The sequence below is a fragment of the Sinocyclocheilus grahami genome, unplaced genomic scaffold, assembly GCF_001515645.1.
Source record: "Sinocyclocheilus grahami isolate Dianchi unplaced genomic scaffold, SAMN03320097.WGS_v1.1 scaffold411.1, whole genome shotgun sequence".
In the NCBI taxonomy this organism is placed as follows: Eukaryota; Metazoa; Chordata; class Actinopteri; order Cypriniformes; family Cyprinidae; genus Sinocyclocheilus; species Sinocyclocheilus grahami.
Window position 1 is genome coordinate 86502 of NW_015505590.1, and position 23074 is coordinate 109575.

Here is a 23074-nt window from a genome sequence, read left to right on the forward strand (position 1 = left end):
CTCTCTCTCTCTCTCTCTCTCTCTCTCTCTCTCTCTCGCACACACACACACACCATGGCCATTTCTATTTACCCAGTTAAATGCAGTACCGTGACTGTTTGCTACTCGTACTATTTATGTAGTATATTGTATGTGATATTTTAAGTGCACATGAAAGAAAACATGTCAAATCACAAGAATACGTCCTTGAGAAGGGTTTTGAATGCATGTGTGTGTGCTTTGCTTCATTTGGTTTTATTGAACAGCTGCATCATTCTCTTATGTGTGTGTATGCAGCAGGTGGCACAGGTCCATAATTTCTCATGAGCCACCATCACTTTGGCTCAGTGCCACCAAGGTATTTACTCAAATGAATCCGAGTCCTGTTTGTTTGTCAGTTTATTCATTTATTTGTTTGTTCTGTTAATGTGATATGACTGACTGGTGTATAGCACATGTTTTGTGATATGAAACCCACAGGGAGTTGTCAGCTTTATTCTTTAATTCACCTCATGGGGAAATGGATTTCCCTATGGTTTACACTGACAAGAGTGATGACTATAACAGTATTAATTTTTTGCCAAAAAAGTAATTCACCACAGGGGAAGTTTCATAGAATGTTCATGCTGCTCTTTTCCGTATTAATTTGAAGTGAATGGGGACCAGAGGACTGTTGAGCGCCAAACATGGCAGCTCTGTAAATGCTGATCATATATTAAATTATGAAGATCAGTGATTGCAAATGCTTGTATACTTTACATTGTAAGTCTTTTGCTTAGCTATTTTTTCAAATGGTGGTGGGGACATGTCCAACCAGTCCCACCCACCCCAGATTATTACGCCTATGGTTCTAGCTTCTCAATGTTCTAGCTTCACAACACTCTAGCTTCACTTTGCTCTAGCTTCAAAACATTCTAGCACAACATTCTAGCTTCACAATGCTCTATCTTCACAACATTCTAGCACATCGCTCTAGCTTCACAATGTTCACAGCACTCTAGCTTTACGTTGCTCTAGATTCAAAACATTCTAGTACAATGTTCTAGCTTCACAAAATTCTAGATTCACATCATTCTAGCAGTGTTCTAGCTTCACAACATTCTGGCATATTGCTCTAGCTTCACAACGATCTAGATTCACATCATTCTAGCAGTGTTCTAGCTTCACAACATTCTGGCATATTGCTCTAGCTTCACAACGATCTAGATTCACATCATTCTAGCACAATGTTCTAGCTTCACAATGTTCAAGCTTCACAGCCCTCTAGCTTTATATTGCTCTAGATTAAATGCATTCTAGTTCAACAGTCAAGCTTCACAAAACTCTAGATTCACATTATTCTAGCACAGTGTTCTAGATTCAGTGCTTTAGATTCACATCATTCTAGCACAATGTTCTAGCTTCACAACATTCTGGCATATTGCTTTAGCTTTACAACAATCTAGATTCACATCATTCTAGCACAATGTTCTAGCTTCACAACATTATAGCACATTGCTCTAGCTTCACAATGTTCAAGCTTCACAGCCCTCTAGCTTTACATTGCACTAGATTAAAAACATTCTAGTTCAACATTCAAGCTTCCCAAAACTCTAGATTCACATCATTCTAGCACAATGTTCTAGCTTCAGTGCTCTAGATTAACATCATTCTAGCACAGCATTCTACCTTCAGAGCTTTCTAGTTTCACGTGGCTCTAGCGTCACAACATTGTAGCTTAACAATGCTCTAGATTCATATAATTCTAGCACAATGTTCTAGCTTCACAACATTCTGGCACATTGCTCAAGCTTCACAACGATCTAGACTCACATTGCTCTAGATTAAAAACATTCTAGTACACCATTCAAGCTTCACAAAACTCTAGATTCACATCATTCTAGCACAATGTTCTAGATTCAGTGCTTTAGATTCACATCATTCTAGCACAATGTTTTTTTTGGAATATTCCAGGGATTTTTGGAAAGTTTTCGGAAACTTACCCGGACATTTTCCACCCCTTTGCAACCCTAGGGTGAATGATGACAGAATTTTCATTTCTGAGTGATCTATTCCAATAATCGTCTTTCCACAAACTCGCTCTGTGACTGTTTTAAGTTGCAAAAGTCACATCTGGACAGTGTGAAAGTGGATCAGGTATAAACACACACATACGGGGGACTTCACAAAGCTCTTTTCAAAGCATTGACCTCATGGTCAGACCTCTGAAGAGCAGATCTCAAAACACGTTTCCTTAACGCGAGCCAGCGGTGTGGACTAGGGATGAAAGTATTACCTCAGAACCAGCCAATGGTCATTCTCCATCATCTGCTCCCCAACAATCCCTCTTTATTCCTGAGTGGCTGTTTTTCCAGTGTGAGGGCCATGTGTTCTTCAGATTAGAGGGATGTGGAGAAATCCTCGAGTTTCCAGGCCCTTTTTCTCACACTATGTCTCCTTCACTCACCTACTTCACAATTGTTTAATACTAGCTTCTCCCTCTTAAGATGAACGTGCTTCAGTACATAGTGATTTGACTGATCTGAAGTCAGTTTTTCCACGCAGTATGTGGCAGCCGGAGGCATTTGGCAGATATGAGATTGAATGTTTGACTGATAGGCACTCAACGGTTTCCAGATCGTAATGCCAACTTCAATTTACCTCCCAGGAGGAGCTCGGCATCTCAGGGCCATAATATAGAGCAGTACTTCTAAAACTGCTTTTGCTTCAGGACACACATTTTACGAGTCGACACAGTTCCAGAATTGTTTATGTTACAAAACTTCACAAAAACAAGTTTTCTTTCTTAAATGTCCCTCTTCTTTTGATTGTTTCAAGGCAATATTTCAATATTTCATATAGTGAAACTATATTTCATAGAGACTGGGTAGTTTTTCCTCTAATCTTGTATAGTTTTGTTCATGGACTTTTTAAAGTCAAGGAGTCTGTCTTTGTTGACGTCTAAATTGACTACCAGGTGACTGACTTTATTTTGTTGTTATAATTTGTATTTAGCATCATTTTTTCCCACGTCCTGTTGAGTAACTCAGATATATGTGTTTGTGAAAATTTGTGACATATTTTTTTCTTTTCTTTTTTTTTAATCTTCTCGGTCTCAAATCTTTTTTAATCTTCTCAGGTATGCAGATTTGCTATTATCACCTGAAGTTAAACTTAAAACGACAGGTGCTCTAAATGTAACAAATTCAAACAAAGCAGGAAAAAAAATCTGAGAAATGATCTTCCATTTGATCTCTTTGTCAGTAATTTTAAAGAGATCAGCGGATCCAATGCACTTCAGGCACTTTAATGAGTTTGAGTCCTGTGACAATGGCGTGTGTGTATCTGTGTGTGTGTGTGTGTGTGTGTGTGTGTGTGTGTCTGTGTGTATCCATAGTCTTACGATCCTAAAGCTCTCCTGAAATCAAAAAAATAAGTCATTTGTATGTTAGTGTTGAGATCATTTCAAGTATATTCATAAGGTCACAATTTAGGGACCAATTTTCACTGTTAATTAACTAATAACTATGACTTTTGCCTTAATAAACTCCTAATGTGCTGCTTATTAATAGTTAGTAAGGTACTTAAATTATTGAGTATGATCTATAATACGGTCATGCAGAATAAGTCATCATATGTGCTTTATAAGTACTAATAAACAACCAATATATTGGTATCATGCATGCTAATAAACAACTAGTTAACAGTGAGAACTGATCCCTAAACTACAATGTTACCTGCAGTATGACTCAAGGGCATATATAGATTTTTGTGCAATGACGGCTCTAATGAGAATGTCCCTTACTAGCATTGTGGCAGTCACTTCTGTGCAACTCTACTCTTTAGAAATTGTAGTTTAGTTTGGACTATTTTTGTCTTTTGGTCACTGTGTGGGCTGCGTGTTTTGTCTGGTTTAATGTTTGTCTTTTGAAAGTTATTGTCTTCTGTCCCTGTTGCCATAGCAACAATGTTTCTTTAGGACTGAAAGTTTACATAGAGTAGTTTGGCTGCTTCTTTGCCCCTTCTTTGACACACACACACACACACATAAGGATGTGGTCCCATTCTATTTCCCTATTAGTGCAGAAGTGAGTGCATCTTCATTAAATTGGTGTTGATTAACACATGACAGCAATAATAACTCAGTCAGAGAGCATTAGTAAATCTGTACTCATATCCTCATTCAACAGGCATTATGTCCATTAGCAGTGCTATTGTGTTATCTGTATTGTGTGACAGGGTAAGCGTGTGTTATGATATGCAAAATCAGTTGATGCTTATTGATTTTATTGCATACAAATTTAGGAATACATTTGCATGTGGGAGAGTGCAGATCATTAGTTTCATAAGAAAAGAGCAAGACAGAGGTCTAGAATCTTAGGGACTAGGTATGGAAAGTGTATTTCGAGAGAGGGTGGTGGTTAAATATATATTTTTAGGAAAATGAAAAGAATTTCTTTCTTGTATCACTCAATAGCCTACAAAGATGTTTGAGTTTGCACATAAATGTAGCGGGAACGTCTTCGTCTGTGGTTGCGCAGTGTTTTTTGGACTTTTGTGAATGGCCAGAACACATACAGTGGGGAAAAAAAGTATTTAGTCAGCCGCCAATTGTGCAAGTTCTCCCACTTAAAAAGATGAGAGAGGCCTGTAATTTTCATCATAGGTATACCTCAACTATGAGAGACAAAATGAGAAAAAAAAATCCAGAAAATCACATTGTAGGATTTTTAAAGAATTTATTTGCAAATTATGGTGGAAAATAAGTATTTGGTCAATAACAAAATTTCATCTTAATACTTTGTTATATACCCTTTGTGTTTTTCCAGTGTGAGGGCCATGTGTTCTTCAGATTAGAGGGATGTGGAGAAATCCTCGAGTTTCCAGGCCCTTTTTCTCACACTATGTCTCCTTCACTCACCTACTTCACAATTCTATTTGACCCAAAAAAAAGAAAAGAAAAAAGTAGCGATGCAAGAAAACCTGTTTTGGGTTGTCCAAAGAACCTTTTTGTAAAAAGTTCTTAAAAACAATTAATACAAATATTTGAATAATCTGAAGAACCTTTTTTGCTATAAGAGCCTTTTGTTCAGTGGAAAAGTTGCATGGAAGTTATGGGTTCTTTATGGAACCACTGATACCAATAAAGAGAACATTAATGCAGAGAAGATCTTGTTTACGTCAAAACTGAAACCAAGCCGTTCACACAGAACGCATATTTCACGCATTTTCTAGAGGGACATCTATCACTGTTACACTCGCGTCTCGCACAAAAGAGCCACATGTTTAGAAAGCCATGTAAAATTAAGGCAAGTTCAACTTTGAAAAAACATATCTCGAGACTTTATGGTGGGGTTTTTCCCCATCCCACTGCATCTCATGTTTTTAAATGAAAAATGTACTCTGTGTGATTGGCTTTCGACCCTTTGTATTAAACTATGCATACATACATGATGCTGTTCTGTTTATAGTTGTTTAAGCATCTTAGTTATAATTGTTTATAAACATTATTTTAAACATTATGCACTTTTTTCACAGATATTCATGTTAGCTTATGCTTTGAATAAACGTGCATTAGTAATATTTTGCTTGATGCGCTCTTGTGGCCTCAGGAGAGAAGCCAAAAGCTTTTCTTCACCCTAACTGAAATTATGCATTTTAAATTTGAGTATAATTCGAATTTTGTTTTCCAGCCATTTTGACGGCCCTATAAAGAACCCTTCTTTTAGGAGTGTAAATGAGAATCCCCTTGCACACTTGCACTCGCTTCCCCAAAAAAATCTTCAGTTGCTGAATTGAATCTATTGCAAACTTCTAATATATTTTATTCTTTTAAAAGGACAAAAAGTAGAATTTTATTTGAACTTTCAGGTATGTTTTTCTTTAGCAGTAGCCACATCTGTTAGAAAAATTGAAAAAATGACTGATTAACTATTGTAACCAGATTTATCTACCCCTGCCCCCAGCGTATGATGTGTTGATCATATACAGTCTTGAGTGTTTGTCTCTTTCATCCTGCGATATATAACAGAATAAAACCTTACTCGGGGCTTTCCTCCACACTTTCATCTCTCTGTATTTCAAACACATAACGTCTCACTGCTCCAGTCTGCACACTTGAGAAATTCTGCGGCTCTCTTGATGAAGCAAACCCATGTCCTGCTGTCAGAATGTCGTCTTTGGTACATCACTTGGTTTTGTTCTCAGTTATGTTACTCGCACACACATGCAGTATAAATCCCTTGTATCAGCAACTGAGTCAGTAGTGATCTGCTCTGTTTGAGTGTTCAAAGCTGTAAACGTGGAAGTGTCTGACCTTACAGCTCTGATATAACCCATTATCAAAGAGCTGATCCCTCTCACTCTTTACTAATCTGATCTCCTTTCCTCCAGTGTCTTAGCTGAATGAATCGCTCACGAATGTCCAAATGTGCTAAAGAGATAACAGTGCCATTATACTGGCCCATCACTGAGCCTACGAGTTTATTAAATCCATCCGTGTGGCTGAAAAAACTTTTAAAATGATTATTTATTTATTTAATTCATTATTTATTATTATTATTCCTATATGAACGTAACTATTAACCCTCACAAACTCTCTTGTATAAACCTTATTCATATCCACGGTTTTTATTTTGTATCTAATTCAAACATTATACTTTTATAGCAAAATTCTAACTTTACAGTACATTAAAATAACATTACATTACTGTACTAAACTTTACTGTATTCAACTTTGCTGTATATTAAAAAAATTCACTGTACATTATAATATTTGTGAATATTTATTTTAGTTCTACATATTTGTTCAGTGTTTAGTTTTTCAAATTTTTAACAGAATAGTATAAATGAATAGTATCTGCCACTTATTGAAAAGAAACGAAAAGTAAATGCTAGCTTATTGATGCCATCAAGAATGTCAATATCAATATATTTTACACTACGGTTCAAAAGTTTGGGGTCAGTATTTTTTTTTCTTCCTTTCTATTTTTGAAAAAAATGGATGTGATAAATTGATGATAAGTGATAGTAAAGACTTGTATTGTTAGAAAATCTATTTTGAGTAAATGCTGTTCCTTTTAACTTTTATAAGCATTTATAAAAATTAAGCAGCGCAACTGTTTCCAACACTGAAAATAAATCATCATATTCGAATGATTTCTGAAGGATATGACACTGAAGATTGGAGTAATGATGCTGAAAATTCAGCCTTGCATCACAGGAATAAATTATATTCCAGAGTATATTAAAATAATTGCAGTAATAAATCAAATAAATGCAGCTTTGATGACCATAAGAGACTTCTTTTAAAAAAACATGAAAAATCTTACTGATCCCAAACATTTGAATGGCAGTGTATGTGTGTGTGTATATTTGTGCACATAGAGTATGTGAATATACAGACATATTTCTGTAAGAAATAAATATATTGGAGTAAGTATGATGGATTGGATTTGTGGTAAAGTAAACTGATCTCTGATCGCTCTGATCGAAGTCTTTCTAATGTTAACGGTAATCACCCGTCATTTGTGTGGCGTCATTGTTCGAGAGCTTCCCGGCAGTGCAACCTACAGGACACACACTCAAGACCTGCCTGGGGGTCACATTTTCCTCTTGTGGTGAAGTGTGTGGAGAGATGGCCGTGTGTGTGTGTGAGGGCATGAATATGTGTGGAGTAGTGCAAAAATCTGTTATTTATCACTCAGTGGGCTGCTGCTGTATGTGTACACAAATATAAATTCATTTGAACCCCTGTAGTGCATGTAAATGCTTAATTTTACACTTTGATATGATTCATATCCAATTTATAGCAATTCTCCATGGCAACTTTTGAGAACAGGCGCTTTAGACGTCTCTCCACACATATTTCTTCACGCAGGGCTGCGAGACGCGCTGGAAGTGCTTTCTGTTGCTGATGTTTTAATAAGATGACTGTAATGTTGCTTCATAACACCTCAGAGTTTACAGCCTCATAATCAGCCTCATGAGATGAAACGATGAGCACGGCTCGTTAAAAGTGTGTGAGAGTGATCGTGTGTGTTTGTGTATGTGTGAAGAGCAGTTAGACTGGATTTGAGAGTGATTTGATAGCGGCTCTTTTAGTTGTTTACTAAGCTGGATTAGAGCTGATGGCTTTTATACTACTTAGCTGTGTGTGTGTGTGTGTGTGTGTGTGTGAGCTGAATCAGTGTGTAATGATGTGTAAGGGAGTGTGATTGTGGTGCATTAGGATGGTTATTTTCATTTTGAGGATGATAATGTGGAGATGATTGTTCTGCTGAATGTAATATGTTATGCTATTAGATGTGTTAGATCGCTGTTTGAACACTCAGGGTTACTGGATGTCTATCACTAACTGAGTGTATGCACACATATGTGCGTAAACCCTGTGTGCATGCACGTGTAATAAAAAGTCAACATTGGTGTGTTTATCATATTGCTATTATTGGTAGTTTTATAAATGCTTTGACTCCTGTGAACTAAATTGCTTGTTTTTCTTCATTTTTAAGTCTTTGATATTTAATCAGTTGGCAGACCCTTTTATTCAATATTAATGGTAACACTTTACAGTATGGGTTGTTAACATTAGTTGACTATATTAACTAACTTGATACTTCTTAAGCATTTATTAATGTTAATGTTAATTTCAGCATTTTCTAATACATCAATGAAAACAAAGTTGTGTCTCTTAATTTTATTTTATGGACCTGAGCTAACATGAGCTATTTACTAACATTAATAAAGACTAGTAAGCATTGTAACAAATGTATTACTCTTTGTTAGTTATTGTTAGTTAATGGGAACTAATTGTAAAGTGTTACCATATAAAAGCAAGCAGCCACAAGAGACTTTTAAAGAGAATTAAAGTGATTTTACTACAGTTAAGGGGGATGTAGGCCCTCTGCTTTATAACAACATGCTTGAGTTGTTTATGACTGCATTATGTGCTGTCACTGCTGTGATCACTTATCAGTGCCACTCTTTATCACAACCTTGCTAAAAGTGCCAGTACGTGCGCTCATTGGCGCCCCTTCAGCTGGTGGCGCCCTAGGCGACCACCTAGCTCGCCTATGCCTAGAAACGGCCCTGTGTATTTCATTATAATTACATATTAAATAGGTGGTAATCAAATTACAGTTACATCCGAAAAGTATTTTAGATTACCAAAGTGATTACTTTGAATTTTAATGTAATTTCTTAATTTAATATTTAAGTAAACAGTTTGGGGATTTTAACCAATAAGGCAACTGATTCTCCGTTGAAAAAAAAAAAAACTGCGTGCAGCAGCCTGTTCATTTAGCAACTCTTATGCCAAGTTCACACTGCACAATTTTCAAACTCGTCGGATCACCATTGTTTTCACACTGCGTGACTATCTGGGGTAGCATTCAGTTGCTGCTGTGTTCACACTGCACGATGGATCGGCAACAGGGGGTTTCACATTGCATGACTTCACAATAGGAAGAATCGCCGACAGCTCTGTCTGGTGCAGGGTTGCCATGTTTTCGCTACAAAACCCGTCCAATTACTGCTCAAAACTAGCCTGAAAATAGCCCAATTGCTTTCGAGGGGTCCCCCAGAAAAAATCGTTTTGGGGGGTAAAATAAAATTTTTTGGGCGGGGTTCTCCTGGTACAATTCACATTCCAGGGCCTAAATATCACGTTATTGGGGTCGCTTCAACCTGCTGACATAAAAATCAACCGGCGGCAATCGCAACATTTCGGATTTGGCAACACTGGTCCGCAAACTACGTTTCATATAACTCCTCTCCGAACTTCCCGCTGCCCTGTATCTTGATCTCTCATTGGCTGTAGGTCATCGGCGATGTGTTTTTCATCCAGAAATCATTGCACACAGCGTGATTGTGAATCGCAGACAGCTCCAGATATTTAGCATGCCAAATATTTCACGGCATCGGCGACGTGTCGGCGATTCCCTCAGATCGCATCTTTGATAATTCACACTGCGTGATTGTCACTCGCGTGAATGAGCACCGATTTGCCTCCGATTTCAGGCATTTGTCGGCGATTTTGCAAAACCTCGGGCTAAAATCGTGCAGTGTGAACTCGGCATTAGTGAGAGTGCATACGCTCATCATCACAACACAAAAATGGATGACACAACAGAAAGCCATTCGCGTAATGCATTTCTCTTTTGGAAATACAAAGACTATTTTACTTATAAATCTGAAAAAGGACGTAACATCTCAGCGCAATGCAATGCCTTCCTGCAACAAAATTTCTATCAGCATCGAAGGATTCAACGTCTAATCTGAAAAAGCATCTTGAGGGAAGTTGTTCTTGATCTTTGAAAATTTTTATCCAGTAACTTGTTTTTCTATTTTCTCATATTTTGAGTGTTGAATTGTTATCTTTACGTTTAATATTTCTAAGAATGTAATTGAAAAATGACAACAAATTCACCTAGAATTCACACTTTGCATTCAGTTAAATTATCCATACAAATAATGCATGAAATAAAAGTTTATAAAGTCAAATGATAGCTTTGTGTGCTTTACAGATGAACTTACAGATGAAATGTTCAAGAATAGATTATCTTTGGCATGGTAATGCGAGTTCATGATCCGATTCGTGAACAGATGATTCTTTTGATTCAATCTTTTAAATGAATCATTTATTTTGTTTAACAAAACCAGTGTGAATGGTTCACATTAAACTAGATCTGGGGTGTGTTTCCCAAAAGCATCGTTAGCGAACTGTGTTTGGTAAATTACGCTGAACTATAACGACATTAATTTACTTGCGACCGTAGTTGCTATAGGAAATGAGCCCTGTCAATTTTAACTCAGCGATTCTTTTGTGCCGATCACTTCTCCATTGAGAGGATTATCAGTGAAATAATCACTTAAAGTTTGGTCCATTCATTAAACAAATCTATTGTATAACTTGGAGAACTGCCAGTTGTTTTGGCTACTTTTATGATATGTTTAGTGTGTTTGGATTTGCAGCATGAAACTGCATGGAAAACTGATGTTGTTTAAAATAAAATTCAAGTAAGACGCAAATCTTATGACTGGTAGATGTCACTTTTATTTAGAGAAAACATAAAAACAAGACATTAATATGTTCCTTTGTGTATAGCTTAAGTATTCTAAAGTATTTAGATTAAGTTACTAAACCTGAGTAATCTAGCAAAATACATTACTGATTACTTTTTAAAGCTTGTATTTTGTAATCTGTAGTGAAATACATTTTAAAAGTAACCTTCCCAGCCCTGCATGTGACTAATCACACTTTAGTTTGGGGTCCAGTTCTCACTATTTACTAACTATTAACTACGACTTTGCCTCAATAAACTCCTAATTGCTGCTTAGTGATAGTTAGTAAGGTAGTTGTTACATTTAGTTATGGCGTCAGATTAAGGGATGTAGGCAATAGTCATGCAGAATAATACATTAATATGAGCTATTTAAGTACTAATAAACAACCATACTAGTAATATGCATGCTAATAAACAATGAGTTAATATTGAGAATTGGTCCCCAAACTAAAGTGTTACCATCACATAAAATCACATCATGAAAACACTGACGAACTGATGCCTAAAGAACAGTTCCACTTGTCATGTCTCTTGCGAAAAAAATTTATTTGGCCGAAATGCACAGTAACTTTTGAATGAGTGTCCATGAATAAAGTGGCAGAATTGTGGTAGTTGGTGCATCTGCTGAACCCTGCCATCCACACAAACCTTGACCCACTGGCATTGCCATAGAAACAAATTATTAGAGTTTCTGAGTTGTTGGACGTGAACTGCTCAGAGCAGAATCTCTGTCGTCTTGTAATTGCAATAACCAATGTGTCCCCTCTAAATCAAAAGACAAAACCACACATTTCAAGCTTTCCTTGGGACCATTAAGACTTCTTTTAACTTATTTTCATGACAATTAAACACATTCCCCCAAAGAATTCTCATTTCTCATTAAATTGTAGATATGAAGAGTAGAGCCCGACCGATATGGATTTTTTGGGGCCGATACGGATATTAGGGAGTAAAAAAATGCCACTATCGATATATCGGCCGATATACTTTGCGTATAATATAGTACAGTACCAGTCAAAAGTTTGGACTCTTTCCCATTCGTGTGTCCAAACATTTGACTGGTACTATAGGCCTATATAGAATAAAGTATATACATAAACAGAATATATATACATAAACACATTTTTTGCAATGATCACTCAAATGTGGTGATCAAACACCTGTAATGACTGTCAAGATTATAGTCCTATGTATAACTGAACATAAACATAGGAGCCTGAGAAAAATGCTAATTTTAGAAGAAAATTTCAGACTGCACTTAGGAGGTTTTTGCATCTGAACTCTTCATTAGAGCCTGACCGATATATCATTTAGCCGATATTATCGGCTGATATGAGCCTGTCGCCGATATATCGGTATCGGCGAATATGCCGCCAATATTAATTTTTTTTACAGAACATATAACGCAGATAAAATGCTTGAAATGGTGTAATTACTTACTTTGTCCAGCAGAGCATGCTCCATTGTTTGCTACTGGCTACCTGGATGAAACGCTTTAAAGCTTAAGTCTATGTAAAACCATTGAAACTTTGAATGGCCATATCTCTGTAAAGGCCGCTATACCACATTTGAGTGATCATTGCAAAAAATGTGTTTATGTATATATATTCTGTTTATGTATATACTTTATTCTATATAGGCCTATAGTATGTAATGATGCATTTAACAGTTTAACAATACACTTTATTATACAAAATGAGTCTGACATCAGTGCACTGAGCAGTAAAGTTGAAGTTTATTCAACTTTAATTCAATTCAATTCCATTCAACTTTATTCCGTTGAAGTTTATTTCACTTTGGAACATTCATTCACTGATTTGCGCTAGTCCTACTGTCTTCACACACAGACGAAACTTACTAGAGAAGTGTGAAGTGTGACATATATACCTCTGTAAATAAATATAAATTGTACGTTCCCTTGGAACTGGAATCATGGCGGAATTTCATGTGAAGTCCACTTCGCAGGACACTTACGGTCGAATAAGCCAATGCTTGAATGCTGCTGCCTGAACAAGAGAACGCGAACGCGCCGGTGGATCGCCACCAAATATGGGGGATCCCTTCAGCTCGAGGAGCGCTCTCGAACACCACCATCGCTAGATCGGTCGGTGCCGGACCGTGAATTTAACCACCCGTAACTCCGGCGAATTTAACCACCCGTAACCCCGGGGCTATCGACGCGGGGGTGGTCTCATTCGAAAGAGGGCCTCAATAACTCCGGCGAATTTAACCACCCGTAACCCCGGGGGCTATCGACGCAGGGGTGGTCTCATTCGAAAGAGGGCCTCAAGACGCACACTCGATTCGCGTTCGAACGGGTTCCTCGAGCTGAAGGGATCCCCAGAATTTGGTGCGGATTCGCCATGCCTTTACAGAGATATGGCCGTTCAAAGTTTCAATGGTTTTACATAGACTTAAGCTTTAAAGCGTTTCATCCAGGTAGCCAGTAGCAAACAATGGAGCACGCTCTGCTGGACAAAGTAAGTAATTACACCATTTCAAGCATTTTATCTGCGTTATATGTTCAGTAAAAAAAAATTTAATATCGGCGGCATATTCACTGATACGATATATCGGCGACAGGCTTATATTGGCCGATAATATCGGCTAAATGATATATCGGTCAGGCTCTAATGAAGAATTCAGATGCAAAAACCTCCTAAGTGCAGTCTGTAAAATTTGCATTTTTCTCAGGCTCCTATGTTTATGTTCAGTTATTTCAGTTTAATGGCAATGAAAAGAACCGATTCATTGTCAATACACATCCACATGAAAGTATGTGTAAATGCATCCATAAATGAGACCAGACAATGGAACAAAATAAACTCAGGGCATAAATACACAGGGAAAGTAATCAGGAAAAACAGAAACAGATGTGTGAAAGAAAGACGGGAACAGAGTAAACACAAAACCAAAACAGACTATAATCTTGACAGTCATTACAGTAGTCCCTCTGTTTGATGCTTGTCTGTGAAGTCTGTGACGTTTAACAGAGACTCGCTTGATGTCAGGAGCTCAGGACAAACCTTAATGCAAAGTGGAAATACCTGTGAATTTCTTTCCTTTACGTATCAGGATATAACCGGAAAAATGTCAATTTTGCACAAGGAAAACATGCATCAAAAACAACGTGTGGATTGCCAGAACACCTGACAAGACAAGCCACTATGTGCTTTTGAGTTTGTTTGAAGCGCATAATTTAAAGCATTTTCATTTTATGGATAACTTGGGTCATGCACTTTTCCCACAGCAGTGTCCTATGCTGTTTTCCAGATATGTTTTGTCCATAGAAATGTGTTATTCATTACTGGGCTTGTGACTTGTGGGATGTTTTCCATGCACTGACGTGATCAATTAATAATCACATTTGTTGTCGATTATTTCCATTTTATCGATTATTTGTTACAGCCCTAGTCAAACCGAACTTCACATATAACACATTTCTCCTGTTGAGCGCTTGGACAAGATTAAAGCCGTTTTTTCATAACCCTAGACTTTCTTGTGGATGAACCCGAACTGAAATGTTGTTTTTATTATTTGTGGTGGACCTGGCCTCTGAGACCCCCACACTGCTGCTCTGCCCTGGGAAAATGTCACTGGCTCTGTTTCTGTGGGCTGGATCTGAGCTGACCTGTTGTGCCTGGCCTTTCAAATGCTTTCTGTGTGTGACCTCTCTACTGACACTCAACCGCTGCAGCAGCGATTCAACAAGCCAAGGACTTTCTGTTTTCACCATTTACTCCTTTATTCTCTTTATGAACCTGTTAAAGATGCTGGTCATTCACACACGGAGTCAGAATTTCCGTATTGTCTGCATAAAGATGGATCATTTATAGGACTAGAGTGCCAGAACAAGAGGATTGTATTTAATACGTCATTGTTCCACTCAAACGGATGGAGTGATCTGGTTTCAGGATCTGTATGGATTTTGCCCATTATGAAAAAGCCAGGCAGGAATCCAAGCCACTTTACAAAATGAAAGCAAAGAGAACAGGCCAAATGAAAGACAAAAATATACTCAATAAGATGGAAATTGAGAGACTCAAGGGGATTTCTGACAGCCTCAGAGATACCACTCAACATAATACTGTCTAGACTACATTTACACGTGCACACACACACACAAACTGATTTATTTGACTAAATCTAAATGCAAAATTCTGCTTTCAATTGTTTTTGTATAGCTTCTTATGCGTACAGTAACCTAACCCTAATCCTAACAGAAAACCTTATGAATATTTGCATTAAAATAAAACAAATTCGTTTTTATTTATTTATTTATAAATGAGGACATCTCTAAAAAGAGATTTTGTCTGATTTAGCTCATGTCTGGCTAAAAATGTGTCTCCAAAATATGGTTAATTAGGTACACACACACAAAAACGCACACAAAAAACACAGAAAAACACACACACACCCATTCTAAGATTTTAATTTTCATTATTATACATTTCTATTATCTCTAATCATCACTATTATTTCTCATAAATGTTTTGAGTCGGAGTACTATAATTCAAATGTTTTGAGTCGGAGTGATTTTTAAAATGATTCTAAAAAAAAGTCTTGGACCACCAAGGAATTTAATTGATCAAAAATACAGTTAAAACCATAATATTTTGAAATATCGTTGCAATTAAAAATAAATGTGACCCAGGACCACAAAACCAGTCATAAGGGTACATTTTTCGAAATTGAGATTTATACATCATCTGAAAACTGAATAAATAAGCTTTGGAGGATTGTTAGGATAGGACAATATTTGGCCGAGATGCAGCTATTTGAGAATCTGGAATCTGAGGGTGCAAAAAAATCTAAATATTGAGAAAATCGCCTTTAAAGTTGTCCAAATGAAGTTCTTAGCAATGCATATTATTAATCAAAATTTAAGTTTGAATATATTTACAGTAGGAAATTTACAAAATATCTTCATGGAACATTATCTTTACTTAATACCGTAATGATTTTTGGCATGAAGGAAAAATCAATAATTGTGACCCATACAATGTATTTTTGGCTATTGCTACAAATATACCCCAAAACACACACACACCCATTCTAAGATTTTAATTTTCATTATTATACATTTCTATTATCTCTAATCATCACTATTATTTCTCATAAATAATAATAATATGTACACTATAATTCAAATGTTTTGAGTCGGAGTGATTTTTAAAATGATTCTAAAAAAAAGTCTTGGACCACCAAGGAATTTAATTGATCAAAAATACAGTTAAAACCATAATATTTTGAAATATCGTTGCAATTAAAAATAAATGTGACCCAGGACCACAAAACCAGTCATAAGGGTACATTTTTCGAAATTGAGATTTATACATCATCTGAAAACTGAATAAATAAGCTTTGGAGGATTGTTAGGATAGGACAATATTTGGCCGAGATGCAGCTATTTGAGAATCTGGAATCTGAGGGTGCAAAAAAATCTAAATATTGAGAAAATCGCCTTTAAAGTTGTCCAAATGAAGTTCTTAGCAATGCATATTATTAATCAAAATTTAAGTTTGAATATATTTACAGTAGGAAATTTACAAAATATCTTCATGGAACATTATCTTTACTTAATACCGTAATGATTTTTGGCATGAAGGAAAAATCTATAATTTTGACCCATACAATGTATTTTTGGCTATTGCTACAAATATACCCCAGCGACTTAACACTGCTTTTGTGCTCCAGGGTCACAAAAACGTTTTCTCTTTTTATTATACTGTAAAATTCAAAAGCTGAATCATCACTACTCCAGTCTTCCGTGTCACATGATCCTTCAGAAATCACTCTGATATGCTTCTCAAGAAACATTTATTATTATTATCAGTTGAAGTATCTGTGCAAGTACCACTCACATCTTCTTCAGATGTGAAAATGTAGTTTCTTTTTCACTGTTGCATGGTTGTATCTTTTAGATTCGTCTCAAATCATTTCAGAAATGTTCAAGCCGACACAATTAAATGAGCTCAAGATATTAAGATAATTATAACGATCTAAATTAGTTAATTAAGCATGTGGGAGATTAATCTTGGAGACCGCCCAATGAATGCAGTTTTAATTAGAAGACATTTCAGAGCAGTGGAATCATCACAATTGGAATATTTTTGTAAAGCCTTTCAAACGTTCTGGCATCATTGCTCAGGGATTTCTGTTTTTCACTAATGAATTTCAGGATGAATTATTTTTGACCTGCTAAAGATGCAAGCAGAAGAGAGTGTTGAAATCTGTGAAGTAATTCATTAAGACACTTTTGTGAGCTTTAGTAAATTACAGGTAACACTTTCTTTCATGCTTTCATGTCAAGCCCCTTTCTTTTCTTCTCTTCTACAATAAACCAGCACATTTCCAGGAAAGAAGGAAGTAAACAAAATGATGTTAGAGCGAATCAATTAGAGGCTGATGGAAGTGTGAGTTTTGACCTCTGTTCATCTGGCCCTCTCTCTCTCTCTCTCACACACACACACACACACACACACACACACACACACACACACACACACACACACACACACACACACACACACACACACATACACATAGACACTCTAAAGCAGCAGGTTGTCTCGCACCGCCAGGTGTCATAATGGCCATAACTATGCTGTTAAATCATTTTGACGACTAAACCAGGCTAAGCACCCTCACATTTTCACATTTCTCGTCTGTATTTGTTCGCTCGTTTCAGCGTCAGTGTGACAGCAAAGCTTGGCGAGATGTCACGGCTGTCTTAAGAATTCCCTTTTAATAAGATGAATGCAGCCACATGCACTGCAGCAGGGACAAACACACACTGTTGTGTGTCCAATTTACACAGAGACATGCTGAGCTTGATCAAAGTCCTTTTTAAGCACGTCAGTACACTTGGCGGCCATCTTCATGACACGCCAATGCAGCTATTTCCAGAAGTACAGATTCTCAACTTAAACGAGGAGGGCGAATCTCATGAAACCTGTCAAAAAGCATGTCCAGGACACATTTGACCCTAAACCCGTATGAAAAAAAAGAATAGTAATAAATTATATTTAGCATAAAGAGAGTTTAGCCTGTCTTAAAGCCTGTTTATTGTTTGTGTTGTTGTTGTTTTGATGTGTTTTATTTTGTTTGTATTTTATTATTTTTTGTTTTGTGTTTTTTTTGTGTGTGTTTTGATTTCTTTGTTTTGTGTTTTGTTTTGTGTAACTGTTCTTTTATAGGTAAACTTTTGCTATCAGTCTTTGATCTTACAAAAGGCTTCATTTTCTCTATGCAATATATTTGATCCTGTACTTTCTCTATTCCAATCCATCTGAATCCATGTCCTTTTGTTTATAATAATAGATACGCTGTACATGCTGTAATACATGCGTTTGTGTATATCTGCACACGCTCTTTATAAGGGTGTGCCTCTGACTCTCCATCTTTATGAGAGGCCTCTAGCACTCAGCAGTAATCGAGTGTAGGGATCATAGTACATCAGTAGATTATCACACTCTACAGAGTATTATATGTACCTCTCTTCCCCAATCTGAAGTGTGGATTGGATTGCACTTGTGTGGAGCAGTGTAATTTCAGATTACACAAGGGCTTTGGATTCTGATGGCATTACAGAGTGTGTGTGTGTGTGGGGGGGGGTTGTGCACTGAGAGTGGGCATTTCTCCCAGAAAAAAGCTGCCTGCTCAGGATTATCCCGCAAAGCATAAATCCTCATGATTCTTTCGTTTCTAGAGTTTGTTGAGAGCAAAAGAAAGAACAGAAATGAGCTCAGTCAGATGAGAAAAGAAGAAATCTTATATACCAGCAGTGCTGTCACCACACAGGTGAAAGTGTGTAATTTTTTTGATGTTAAAATACTTTCTTCTGTCTCAGCTACATACCCAGAGACAATAGTAAGTAAGATATTCATAGGCCGATTTTCACGATATAAACACTGTTGACTCTGTGGAGCTTTCAGATCATCCTGACCAGCACCACGTATCGTCCAATAGCAGGAGTTTGAAGGCGTGAATATTTGTTTGTCTGGCCATTGGCAGACAGATTTAAAATAGTACTTATTTATGTATTTTATGTGGTAATGTTACACACACACTTACGTATGTATGCATGTACTTGTTTTTGTTTGCTAAAAATGTATATTCAATTTAATATAAATGTATTCATTTCTTAAATGAATACACTCTTTAAATAATGCTTTAAAAATTATTATTATTATACAAAAATAACAGCCAGGATTGAGACAGCTTGATCTTGTGCTGTCAGGTTTCACATAAAAATACTGAGCATTACATTGGTAACACACTTAACAATAATAAGGTTGAATTTGTTTGATATATTTAATGCATAAATTAACATTAACTAACAAGCTATATTTATTAATCTTTGTTAATGTTAGTTAATAAAAATACAGCTGTTATTTGTCAGCTCAGGTCCATTAACTAACATTTATAGACACTACTTTTTAAAAGGTTTATGAGTAAATGATTTCTAATTTTTGGGTAAATTATCTCTTTAAAGGGTACAGTATGACTGTATTTCTTCAGATGAACACAAATGAAGATTTTTAAAAAAAATCCATCTCTGTCATATAATTGAAGTGGATATCGCATAGCTTTACAAAAGTGAACACGATGGTATGTGAGAAAAATTCTAATATGTGACCCTGGACCACAAAACCAGTCATAAGAGTCAATTTTTCGAAAATGAGATTTATACTAGTGCTGGGCGGTATGACCAAAAATTCATATCACAGTATTTTTTCAAAATTATACCGGTTTCACAGTACATAACGGTATTTCTTTTTTCATGCATGACCAGGTGTTAACCATATTTTCTACTGATTGAGAGAGTAAATACTGCAGTATATTGAGTTAGAATGCCCTATTTTACTGTCATGATGAGTGAATATTGTCAAAAAATAGCACACTAAATTTGTCAGCTCAGGTCCATTAACTAACATTTATAGACACTACTTTTCATTTTAATAATGTATTAGTAAATGTTGCAATCAACATTCACTAAGATTAATAAGTGTTGTTGAAGTATTTTTCATTGTTAGTTTGTTAACAAATGAAACCTTATTACTAAGTGCCATTATGTTTTTATAGGTTAATTATCTGAAGGTGAGTAAACATGACATCTGAACAGATTAGTATTTTCTTTATTTCTTTTAAAGTTTGACATTTGATCTGTATTTGAGGGTTGAAAGAACAGATTTGTATTTCTAACTGTCTCTGCATGTTGACCTCAGAAACATCGATCGCCCGTTAAGAAAGGTTATGACCCGAGACATGGAGAAAACAGGCAACCTCACTAAAACACTTGTTTAAATGTCATGAATGACTGGCTGGATACATGACACCAGCTCTATTCTCTCACTGTCTAAGAAAACTGGGGTGTTTAAATGTAAACAAGTGCCGTTTCAGCCCTTTAAAGGGCACAGAGAAGAAGAGAGGGAGAGACTCAAAATATCCTCTCATTTTTTACGCTTGTCATCCTTATTACCATCTGTTTTTAAATATAGGGCATAGAGAAACATGCTCATGGTCTGTGTTGAATTATTGGCCTTTATTTATCGATGCATAACATAACGGTTCTTTTGACTGGATAAATGAATGCTGTTATAATAAATTATAAAGCATGAAGTTGATGAAGTGTGTTGAGAGCAAGCAAAAGCTGCAGGTTTTCTGTAGAAGTGTTGCACTTTAAACCACCAATTAGTGTTGTTCTCTCTGTTCTGATTGTAGGTAATGTCGTAGACATTTACCAGCGTGAATTTCTGGCGCTCAGAGACCGTCTGCACTCTGCTGAGCAAGAGAACCTCAAACGCTCCAAAGAGCTCAACCTGGTGCTGGACGAAATCAAGCGAGCCATCGCTGAGAAGCAAGCGCTGCGGGACATCAACCGCACCTGGAGCAGCCTGTCAGGTCAGACACGGAACCAACCGCGAGACTAAACAACACCACCACATCCTGAAACAACAGACGACCACTTTTCTGTCAACCAATCATTGCCCTCTGATTTTTAGGGGTAGAGTTAAAGGAATACTTTACCCAACAATGAAAATTCAGTCATCATATACTTATGTCATTCCAAACCTGTTTGACGTGCTCTTTTCAGTGGAACACAAAAGAATGTGTTTTATGGAATGTTTAAACTGTTTTTATCCATGAAATGAAAGTCTTTAGGGTCCAAAACAACAAAAAAGATTTTTTTAAAAGGTTTATGAGTAAATGATTTCTAATTTTTGGGTAAATTATCTCTTTAAAGGGTACAGTATGACTGTATTTCTTCAGATGAACACAAATGAAGATTTTTAAAAAAAATCCATCTCTGTCATATAATTGAAGTGGATATCGCATAGCTTTACAAAAGTGAACACGATGGTATGTGAGAAAAATTCTAATATGTGACCCTGGACCACAAAACCAGTCATAAGAGTCAATTTTTCAAAAATTAGATTTATACTAGTGCTGGGCGGTATGACCAAAAATTCATATCACAATATTTTTCAAAATTATACCGGTTTCATGGTACATAACGTTTTTTTTTTTTTTCATGCATGACCAGGTGTTAACCATATTTTCTACTGATTGAGAGAGTAAATACTGCAGTATATTGAGTTAGAATGCCCTATTTTACTGTCATGATGAGTGAATATTGTCAAAAAATAGCACACTAAATAGTGACTAAACACGACCCCTTTTAATACATGTTAACCAGGAGTCACTCTCATTTATAATCACAGCATCGTCTGATAAAATCAACATGCATCTACACTAAAGAGCGGCTATGCGGTTGTTTTGGCTATATTACTTTTTTGTCTCATGCAGCGCACTGCCTGCGTCTGAGTAACAAACTAGAAACAACAACTAACAAAAAAGTGCATGTGCTATTAACAGACGAACTAGTGCTAAAGTCGCGCTCGTGTGTGTGAGACGCGGGAGCTGATGGCAGGGGGCGGTGGATTTTTGTGGCGGTCAGTGTGGATATTGTGGATGAGTTCTTCTGTGTCATCACGTTCTATTAGTTCTACAGCTTCAGTTTCTGATCTTTCACACTTAGTAACACGTACAGCTGTTCCCTCACCACAGTGCAACAGTGAAAAGAGACCCCTTTCAACCAGTGGCATTCCGAACGTTGTTTAAGCGACATACACCGGTATTGCGGTATTTAAAAAATTCATATCATAACAAAAATAAACATGATATGAACCGGTATACCGCCCAGCACGTTTATACATCATCTGAAAGCTGAATAAATTAGCTTTCCATTGATAGGACAATATTTGGCCGAGATACAACTATTTGAAAATCTGGAATCTGAGGGTTCACAAAAATCTAAATATTGAGAAAATGTCCAAATGAAGTTCTTAGCGATGCATATTACTAATCAAAAATGAAAAAGTTTTGATATATTTACGGTAGTGAATTTACAAAATATCTTCATGGAACATGATCTTTACTTAACATCCTAATGGTTTTTGGCATAAAAGAAAAATCTATAATTTTGACCCATACAATGTATTTTTGGCTATTGCTACAAATATCCCCGTGCGACTTAAAACTGCTTTTGTGGCCCAGGGTCACATATTTGAAACTTCTTTAACTATATAAACCATTGCTTACAGCCAACTGTCATATGTGCTTTCATGAGCTCATGCTTATCATAAGCGGCATCACACTATGAAGCTTGTGAAGTGACGGTCCTCTGGATTTAATTGGTATTGATCTATTTTGTACGTTTTGTGGTTTCCATTCTAAAACTTGCTTCCATTTGTTTCGGCACCGTCTTCATTCAGCTTGTTTTTGGTCATATTTCTGCTCATTCATTAAGGATCTCATCATGCACAGCTGTCAGCTGTGTTTTAAAAAGTTTTTTTTATATGTCTTTTCATAAGGAAATATCATTAAGCTGCCACTTCTATTAGCTAAATTTAGTATAAATGTGAGCATTGAAACATAAGCAAGTAAGATTGAATAAACTCTGTCTTCTGCTTCCTGTTAATTAATTTTGATGCTCAGAATTATTTTAAAGACAATAACAATATCATGTGCTAGTGATAGATGATGGT

At 36.4% G+C, this 23074-nt stretch overlaps 1 protein-coding gene across 1 annotated transcript in view; it reads left to right on the forward strand.

Moving 5' to 3' along the window:
* Positions 1-23074, forward strand: part of LOC107550986 (alpha-1,3-mannosyl-glycoprotein 4-beta-N-acetylglucosaminyltransferase B-like) — a 148667-nt gene that overhangs the window by 59578 nt on the left and 66015 nt on the right. Inside the window, exon 2 of the mRNA XM_016232461.1 lies at positions 20748-20927. Coding sequence (XP_016087947.1) covers positions 20748-20927 — 180 coding nt within the window. The remainder of the gene's footprint in view (positions 1-20747; positions 20928-23074) is intronic.